The sequence below is a fragment of the Engraulis encrasicolus genome, chromosome 24, assembly GCF_034702125.1.
Source record: "Engraulis encrasicolus isolate BLACKSEA-1 chromosome 24, IST_EnEncr_1.0, whole genome shotgun sequence".
NCBI classification, from domain to species: domain Eukaryota; kingdom Metazoa; phylum Chordata; class Actinopteri; order Clupeiformes; family Engraulidae; genus Engraulis; species Engraulis encrasicolus.
In genome coordinates this window covers 15,909,648-15,919,647 of record NC_085880.1, presented here as the reverse complement: position 1 = coordinate 15,919,647, position 10,000 = coordinate 15,909,648, and the positions used below count along the sequence as shown (strand labels likewise).

The 10,000-nt window shown below is 44.1% G+C and overlaps 1 protein-coding gene across 1 annotated transcript in view; it reads left to right on the top strand.

Moving 5' to 3' along the window:
• si:ch211-223a10.1 (putative ZDHHC-type palmitoyltransferase 6) overlaps window positions 1-7,787 on the top strand; it is a 16,356-nt gene extending 8,569 nt beyond the window's left edge. Inside the window, exons 5-10 of the mRNA XM_063192304.1 lie at window positions 1,171-1,349; window positions 2,131-2,204; window positions 3,438-3,600; window positions 3,978-4,060; window positions 5,623-5,813; window positions 6,329-7,787. Of these exons, the coding sequence (XP_063048374.1) occupies window positions 1,171-1,349; window positions 2,131-2,204; window positions 3,438-3,600; window positions 3,978-4,060; window positions 5,623-5,813; window positions 6,329-6,790 (1,152 nt within the window). The 3' untranslated portion in view covers window positions 6,791-7,787. The remainder of the gene's footprint in view (window positions 1-1,170; window positions 1,350-2,130; window positions 2,205-3,437; window positions 3,601-3,977; window positions 4,061-5,622; window positions 5,814-6,328) is intronic.
• The last annotated feature ends 2,213 nt before the right edge of the window (window positions 7,788-10,000 follow it).

The following is a 10,000-nucleotide window of genomic DNA, read 5'->3' as shown; positions in this document are numbered from 1 at the left end:
TGCCGCCACCCCTTGTCGTTAAGAAGGCTATAGGCTAAGTTAACCCCGAAGAACAGTAGCCTGTTCGGCCCTCCCAGAGAATGCAATTTCCCCTTATCTCCATGCGGTCAATATAATATCAGGAAAGGTTGCACACGCATAGTTACAACTGTACAGTACAAATGACAACAGTTATGAAACGTGAAGGACATGACATGTCACAGCGGACAAAATAGGAAAAAGGAAACCTCTCGCCCCTACCTTACTCCACATAGCGTCTTCTTAGTTATCCGCATTATGCTTGCTAGCCCATGCTTCGAATGTAATCCTTGCCGAATAATGCTGTGACAAACTTCGTAATTTTATGTTCAACCTTCAAAGACAGCCTTGAAGGCATACTAAAACATGGCCTACACTACAACAAAAGACCACGCGTTCACTGACAACTGTTGATTTGGCGCTTATTAAGAAAGCAAGTTGACTCGGCATCCTTGCTCAGCTGACTCGGAGTGAGCGTCCAAATGTTGCCACTGGTAACTGGCGCGTGCATACAGCCAATAATAATCTCTTGCACGAGTAGCCTACCAATATTTTCACTTATGCATATTCAAATAGGCTACTTATTTTTAAATCACAAAACTGTCGTTTGCATGAACTGAAACGTTTCATCTGGTTGCTTACAATTTTCCCAATGTCTGTTTGTTTCGAGCCCGAGTCCGACCAGAGTCCGACAGATATTCTATTTTTTTGTCGGGTTCCGACCAGGCCCGTCGGACTTCGGTCGGGTTGCCATGCTCTAACACACACACACACACACACACACACACACACACACACACACACACACACACACACACACACACACACACACACACACACACACACACACACACATACACACATACTCACACACAGCCACAGCCACATCCTGAACACACCTCATCATAACTGCTCACTACTAAGTATGTGTTGAATGTGTGTGTGTGTGTGTGTGCGTGCACGCGTGTATGCATGTGTGTGGTGCATTCATGAGATGCGCGCATGTAATGTGTGTGTGCATCCATATCTGCATTGTGTGTGTGTGTGTTTGTGTGTGTATGTGTGTGTGTGTGTGTGCGTGTGTGTGTGTGTGGGTGTGTGTGTTTGTGTGTGCTCACGTGTGTGTGTGTGTGTGTGTGTGTGTGTCTGCAGAGGTGTGCAGTGGAGGCGGTGGACAGTCAGGGTGTGTCTGCGCTGCACGTGGCTGCAGAGAGGGGCAGTGTGGAGGTGAGCTGGCTCCTACTGCAACACGCCGGAGTCTCACTCTTACACACCAAGACACACGCAGGACACACACCGCTCCAGCTATGCAACCGCGGGACAACCTATAGGTAAACACACACACACACACACACACACACACACACACACACACACACACACCGAGACACACACACACACCAAGACACACGCAGGACACACACCCCTCCAGCTATGCAACCGCGGGACAACCTATAGGTAAACGCACACACACACACACACACACACACACACACACACACACACACACACACACACACACACACACACACACACAAACACACACACACCGAGACACACACACACACACACACACCAAGACACACGCAGGACACACACCCCTCCAGCTATGCAACCGCGGGACAACCTATAGGTAAACGCACACGCACACATAAACACACAGGGCACACACACACACACACACACACACACACACACACCGTTGATTTAGCTGATGTAATTGAGTGGCGTGGGAAGGCTGATAGCTCATGACTTCCATGGCCTGGCCAGACCTAACACCGTTCCTGCAAGTTAGTCATCAGTAAGCCATTTGGGGAAAGGCGCATGAGTAAGGCACCTAACCATGCATTGCTTCAGGGACTGTAACCAACACCCTGAAAAAGCTGTAAGTCGCACTTTGGATAAAAGTGTCAGCTAAGTGTAATGTAATAAAAACAGCTTAAATGAAAGGTGCACAGATACCCTGCTGGGTCCCTTTTGTTGATTTGATGGCACTATGATGTTCCTGGTGTTTTTCATCTGTCAGGTTCTTCTAGATGGTGGTTCTGATGGATCTATGTGGTTCCTGATTGTTCTTGTTCGTGTGCGTTTTTGGTGCTGTGTGTTCCTCAGGCATCGGGAACTCAGTAAGCTCCTGAGCTACTATGAGAAGAAACCACTGGACTACAAGCCCACAGACTCTCATGGTAAGCACGTGTGTGTGTGTGTGTGTGTGTGTGTGTGTGTGTGTGTGTGTGTGTGTGTGTGTGTGTGTGTGTGTGTGTGTGTGTGTGTGTGTGTGTGTGTGTGTGTGTGTGTGTGTTTGTGTGTGTGTGTGTGTGCGTGCAGGTGTGTGTGTGTGTGTGTGTGTGTGTGTGTGTGTGTGTGTGTGTGTGTGTGTGTACTACTGGACACTGCTGCTGCCATCTCTAAGTGGGGGTGTGGTCTTGCTAATTGGTGTGTGTGTGTGTGTGTGTGTGTGTGTGTGTGTGTGTGTGTGTGTGTGTGTGTGTGTGTGTGTGTGTGTGTGTGTGTGTGTGTGTGTTCGTGTCAGTGTTAATTCCGTCAGCTTTTTTAAATTTAGTCTTAGTCTTAGTCACAATGACGAAAATCTATTTTAGTTTTAGTCACATTTAGTCATTGCCTTACATATATAGCAAACATTACAAAAGAACAGACAACGGACGTCGGGGTAGGCGCAAGTGGAAAGGAGAACAGTGGAAGCGCGAGGAGGTTTAAAATGACAGCATCAGAGGAAGGTTGGCGCGACGGTACCACTATCAAGACTGCACAAACACACACGTCTTCGTTATGGACAAAAGTATTGTTGAACATGTTTCAAAATTAACACTTGCCTCAACGTTGGCTATCTTTTCTCTTTCTGGGAAACATTTTAGGGCCTAAGCAACTGAACAGTAGGCTACTCACTGAACTCTACTATTGAACATTGCCCGCGCCAGGCACTGCCTGAAGAGACGAACAGGGCAACAGCGCAATCTTCTATGAAGCTCAAGAAACACTTTATAACAATTACAAATTATTTTTAAACAATTACATTTTTAATGTCCATTCGTCCATGGCTTGTAAATTTCGTCTCGTCTTAGTCGCCTTAACGAAAATCAATTATTATTTTCGTCATATTTTTCTATTTTCTGGAAGCAATTTTTGTGCGTCATCGTCTCGTCATCGTCACGGGAAAAATGGGCGTTGACGAAATATTTTCGTCATCATCCTGGTTGACAAAATTAACACTGGCGTGTGTGCAGGTGTGTACTACTGGACGCTGCTGCGGCCGTCTCTAAGCGGGGGTGTGGTCTTGCTAATTGGTGTGTGTGTGCGTGCGTGTGTGTGTGTGTGTGTGTGTGTGTGTGTGTGTGTGTGTGTGTGTGTGTGTGTGTGTGTGTGTGTGTGTGTGTGTGTGTGTGTGTGTGTGTGTGCAGGTGTGTACTACTGGACGCTGCTGCTGCCGTCTCTGAGTGGGGGTGTGGTCTTGCTGATCTCCGTAGCGATGGGCGAATATGGGGGCGTGGCCTCAGGAATCCTCTTCCCGATATTGGCCAAAGCGACTCTCACACAATACCACCGCATCAGCTCATACCAGAGGTGACTGTGTGTGTGTGTGTGTGTGTGTGTGTGTGTGTGTGTGTGTGTGTGTGTGTGTGTGTGTGTGTGTGTGTGTGTGTGTGTGTGTGTGTGTGTGCGCGTGTGTGCGCGTGCGTGCGTGCGTGCGTGCGTGCGTGCGTGCGTGCGCATGTGTGCGTGTGGTACTCTTGTGGTAGTCTCACTCTACTACTGCATCAACGTCTACCAGAGGTGTGTGTGTGTGTGTGTGTGTGTGTGTGTGTGTGTGTGTGTGTGTGTGTGTGTGTGTGTGTGTGTGTGTGTGTGTGTGTGATACTATTGTGGTACTCTCACTCAGTACCACCACTGCATCAACGGCTACCAGAGGTGACCCATGTCGTGTGTGTGTGTGTGTGTAGGTTTCCTAACCCTGTGTATCTGGGGACTCTGTCAGCTGGGATTCTCCACTCGACCGTTTGCCTTTTCTACAAGATCATCCCCAATATCCTTTACACTGTGTGTGTGTGTGTGTGTGTGTGTGTGTGTATGTGTGTGTTTTTGCGTTTGTTTGTGTAAGTGTGTTTGTTTAAGTGTGTGTTTTTAATGTGTTACAGTATGTGTGTAGCCAGTTCCTGTGTGTGTGTGTGTGTGTGTGTGTGTGTGTGTGTGTGTGTGCGTGCGTGCGTGCGTGCGTGCGTGCGTGCGTGCGTGCGTGCGTGCGTGCGTGCGTGCGTGCGTGCGTGCGTGCGTGCGTGCGTGCGTGCGTGCGTGTGCTGGAGTGTCCTGTGCTGATGTAAGTGATGTTTTGTAAGTGTGGTTACATTATACAGTGTAAGTGTAGGCCCTTAATGTGTGTACCTGTCAACCATCCCTAATTTCACGGGAAACTCCCTAATTCTGAATTATTTCCTGCTGTCTTCCCGATTTGGTATTTTCCCGGGAAATATCTTGATTTTTCTTATTATCAAAAAACACTGTTGGTCCAGAAATTATCCCCACGACCCTGTCAGTTAGCCCAACAAGCCACGTCCCCTACTTGTAGAGAGGCTGAGTCTTGCTTATCAAGCAACCTGCCAGTAGATTGTATGCCAAATACCACCACAAATTCAAGTTCCTTGATCTACGAGCACTCACCCTCGAGCTCAGGCGTGTGTGCGCCCACTCTTTGCCTCGCAGAAATCGCCAGTTCATTATGCTGTTGTAGGTACAGCTGTGGCAATAGTTGGCAGTGCTTACTGTTGTCCACCTGGAACAACTACCACATGGACACACACACACATACACACACACACACACACACACACACACACACACACACACACACACACACACACACACACACACACACACACACACACACACACACATATATATACACACACATACACACACACACACACACACACACACACACACACACACACACACACACACACACACACAGGAGTTTATCCCACACTCCCAATAACGTAACTTCAATTGCATACCTGCAGTTGAACCTACACGGTTCATGGTAAACAACACACGCCTCGGAACAGTGAATCGTGCGATTAACCTCAACACAACCTGCACCAGCACGAAGTTTTGCACGAGCCCCAGACAACTTATGCAACAAAACAACAAGGGGAAACTCATATTTCATTGTTTTCACGCTGTAGCCTACATGGTCCTTTTAAAATGTGCGCTGTTAGGGATTTTGGACAGGACTGGCCTCGCATGCGGACTGTTGTGAAAAGCAGAACGCACTGTCCGATCTGTCACGGTTGTCCCCTTGACTTTCAGGAGTTGACCCATTAAAATTTTTTGGTAGCCCGATTTTTGGTAGCTCAAAGTTGACAGCTATGGTGTGTGTGTGTGTGTGTGTGTGTGTGTGTGTGTGTGTGTGTGTGTGTGTGTGTGTGTGTGTGTGTGTGTGTGTGTGTGTGTGTGTGTGTGTGTGTGTGTTTACACAATAAGTGTGTGTTCCGTAATATGTTGTAACGTGTGCATATATATACAATGTAAGTGTGCATGTGTGTGTGTGTATACAATATAAGTGTGTGTTCCTTAATGCATTGTTGTAACGTGTGTGGCCAGCCACAGTGCTGTTGCGCGTTTGTGTTCTGGAGTGCTCTGTGCTGCTGCTGTTGTTCTGGAATCTTGTGCGGCGAGACCCGGGAGCCATGACGACGGCTGACGCACACCCCAAATACACCACCGTCACCCAGCTCATACAGAGCCAGGAGAGCTTACAGAGATTCTGCACACACTGTGAGGTAGGCAGCGTGCGTGCGTGCGTCCGTGTGTGTGTGTGTGTGTGTGTGTGTCAGTGTGTGTGTGTGTGTGTGTGTGTGTGTGTGTGTGTGTGTGTGTGTGTGTGTGTGTGGTAGTTGTTCCAGGTGGACAACAGTAAGCACTGCCAACTATTGCCACACTACTGTGTGTGTGTGTGTGTGTGTGTGTGTGTGTGTGTGTGTGTGTGTGTGTGTGTGTGTGTGTGTGTGTGTGTGTGTGATGTACCGTGCCAGGCCTAGTGTGTGTGTGTGTGTGATGTACCGTGCCAGGCCTAGTGTGTGTGTTTGTGCCTGCGTGCGTTTGTGCATGCATGTGTGTGTGTTAGTTGTTTCAGGTGGACAATATAAACACTGCCATCTTTGTTTTGTGTGTGTGTATGTGTATGTGTATGTGTGTGTGTGTGCTCTTTCAGATGAACAACAGTAATCACTGCCAGCTGTGTTTGTGTCTTGTGTGTGCGTGCGGGCGTCTGTGTTCATGCGTGTGTGTGCGCTAGTTGTTTCAGGTGGACAACAGTAAGCACTGCCGCCTGTGTGGTATTTGTGTTTTGGACTACGACCACCACTGCCTCTTCCTGAACCGCTGCGTTGGCCGCGGCAACCACCGCCTCTTCTTGCTCTTCCTGGTTGCCATGGTGTCTTGCCACGTCCTCTTCCTGATCGGGGCCGGCCTCTACCTGTGGCCCCTCCTCCTGGGAGGGGAGGAGCCTGTAACCGCGGTGATGGGGCGCGAGGCCTGGGTGCTGGGACTGGCGGTTATGAACGCCCTGACGATGGCCTGGCTCCTCTGGTTGCTATGGGATCAGTACCGAGTGGTCTCCGTGGGGACCACCAGCTACTTCCTGCGCCCCGTGGAGGTGGGGCTAACCACAGCGCAGCGCGTGAGGAACTTCCTGCTTTTCCTTCTCAAGGGCCGGAGAGTCAGGGGGCCGGACAGAGGAAAAGCCTACGCCGTTTAGGCAGTTCAGTGTGTGTGTGTGTGTGTGTGTGTGTGTGTGTGTGTGTGTGTGTGTGTGTGCGTGTGTGTGTGCGCGAGCATTCGTGCGTGCATCTGTGTGTGTGCACGTGTGTAATTGTGTGTGTGCAAGTATGTGTGTGTATTTTGGCTTTGATTTTAAGGGTTTAACATTTCATAACTTTTAAGTGTTTATCAATGTGTCTTAAAGGGAACGTTTTAATATTGTGTGTGTGCAGAACACGTCAGGGCTTGACATTGGCACCTTCCGATCAGCCAGATGCTGGGAAAACAATTTCAACTGGCTGACAATTTCAGTCTCACGGGCCACTTTGAGACTTATTCTTTGGTGTGACAAATCACAGTAGCTGCTTCAATTGTTTGTATTTAAAATGTAAGAATATTCTAAAGAAAAAAAAACTGACAACGAAACTCTGGCTTGCAGAAAGTCTAAAAAGCTAGTGACTCGGGAAAGCGACTAGCCACAATGACCGGAGAGCAAAAAAGTTTACGCCAAGCCCTGACATATGTGTGTGTTCAGTGTTTTTATCTGTGACCTAAAGCTGCAACTTATTCATTCCAAAATTTAATTTGAATGTAATTAATGTGTTTTTATGAGTCTGTGGGATTGTAAGATTTTTATTTTTCTGTTATTACACTGTATTATATTGTTTTATATATCATTTCACAACTGTTCAGTGTTGCATAAATGTGTCTTAAAGGGACTTGCAGCACATGCAGGTCTGCAGCACATACAACATACATGTGTGTGATTTACGTACCTGACGGCATAAGCACTGTTTACAATGTAGTGAATTCATTCCAGGACTAAAAGCGAATGTAGAAGTGTGAGCCAGGACTGTAATGTTCCTCTAAAAGGGAGATGTGTGTGTGTGTGTGTGTGTGCATGCATGCGTGCGTGTATGTGTCAGGGCTTGGCATTAGCACCTGCCAACCGGCCAATGTAAAGATATCCTACCTACTGTACATTCCACCAGCAAACTTAACCCTTTCATGCAGACACCATGAAAAAAATGTGCAAGATTTTTTATATATTGATTTTCTCACTCATAATGGAGCTAATATGAAGAATCTTTTGGAATTTTTCAAAAATCTCTTTTGATGTGGAAGTTATTTTACTGTCCACATATGTGGACACTGCGCATCAAAGGAGTGAAAAGTTATATAGGCCTATTAGCCTACTGTATTTCAAGTTCGAAATAAGCTGTTTTATTAATTGTTATGGCATTTTATGCTATAGATCTATAACAACACAATACAACACTAACAATATCACTGTAATTAACCAACAACAAAAACATATATATAAAAATAGCATTGTTTATATAGGCGGTCATAGAAAAATATGTGGGAAATTCTTATTGCATGCAAGAAGACAGCCAATGCTGGTGAACAAAAAGCTCAGTTTGATTCAGCATGTACTCTAGCTCAATCTTACATCATTTATGTTGTCCCTGTATAAAAGGTAATGTGAAATTTGCCTCCAGACACATGCGTTCTGTAGTCATTCATCAGCATTTTCAAGTATTTTCTGTAAAAAAAATAGTGTTAAATAGACCCCCTATTATAAATGTAAGTTAATTTACTTACTTTCCATGTTACCTTGTGTCATATTACAACATTATATGACACTTATGCATTATACATTACACTATTTAAGGAACAAAGATGAAACAAAGAGGAAAAAAACCTGTCAATTTAGCAATATTTACATGGCAAGATTTGTGGGGAAACCTTGTTGCATGTGGAAAAAACCTTAAATTCTGATGAAGACACATCTGTATTTGATTCAGCATGGATTCTAGCTCAATACTACATCATTTATGTTGTCCCTATATGAAAGGTAATATGAAATTTGCCTCCAGACACATGCGTTCTGTAGTCATTCATCAGCATTTTCAAGTATTTTCTGTAAAAAATAGACCCCCTATTATAAATGTAAGTTAATTTACTTACTTTCCATGTTACCTTGTGTCATATTACAACATTATATGACACTTATGCATTATACATTACACTATTTAAGGAACAAAGATGAAACAAAGAAAAAAAAACTGTCAATTTAGCAATATTTACCTACACAGCTATGGCAAGATTTGTGGGGAAACCTTGTTGTATGTGGAAAAAACCTTAATTTCTGATGAAGACACATCTGTATTTGATTCAGCATGGATTCTAGCTCAATCCTACATCATTTATGTTGTCCCTATATGAAAGGTAATATGAAATTTGCCTCCAGACACATGCGTTTTGTAGTCATTCATCAGCATGTTCAAGTATTTTCTGTGAAAAAATAGTGTTAAATAGACCTCCTATTATAAATGCAAGTTATTTTACTTACTTTCCATGTTACTATATGTAATATTACAACATTATATGACACTTACACATTATATATTACAGTATTTAACGAACAAAGATGAAAAAAGAGAGAAAAAAAACTGTCAATTTAGCAATATTTACATACACAGCTATGGCAAGATTTGTGGGGAAACCTTGTTGCATGTGGAAAAAAACTTCAATTCTGATGAAGACAGATCTGTATTTGATTCAGCATGTATTCTAGCTCATTCCTACATCATTTGTGTCATTTTTTTTTTAAATAAACCCTAAATATGCCTATAGACACGTGCGTGAAACACTAATTTTAGGTAGTTTTTCTTGAATTTATTAAATTAAAAGTGTTAAAATGTGTTAAATATGTTAAAAATAATTTATTTTCACACTATAATCATTATAAATGCTCATAACATTAAGTATTTGCCCAAAATGAGCAGAAATATTCTCACGGTAATCATAAATAATATGTTTTATCATTAGATCCCTTGATGCGCAACGTCCACATACGTGGACAGTAGCTTTATATTGTATAAAAACCTACCTTTATTGTAAATTTGGATTTTAACAACATAGACTTCTCAAGTGAACTGTACTAAACATCATAATATTTTTTAAAACCTGAAATTGCCCTTTGGTGTGGTTGATTTTCAGATATAAACATGCTTGTTATGGTCATAATTCACATCGGTGGATTTCTTAGATTGATGATGTCATCAAACACTTAATATTTAGTGCAAAAAGTTATAATTGCTGTTAAAGTATTGTAATGAACCTCATGGTACTTCCCATACACAATTTGGAAAAAAATAACCACTATTTACCTATCTAAAGTGGGGTTAGAATTACTGTCCAC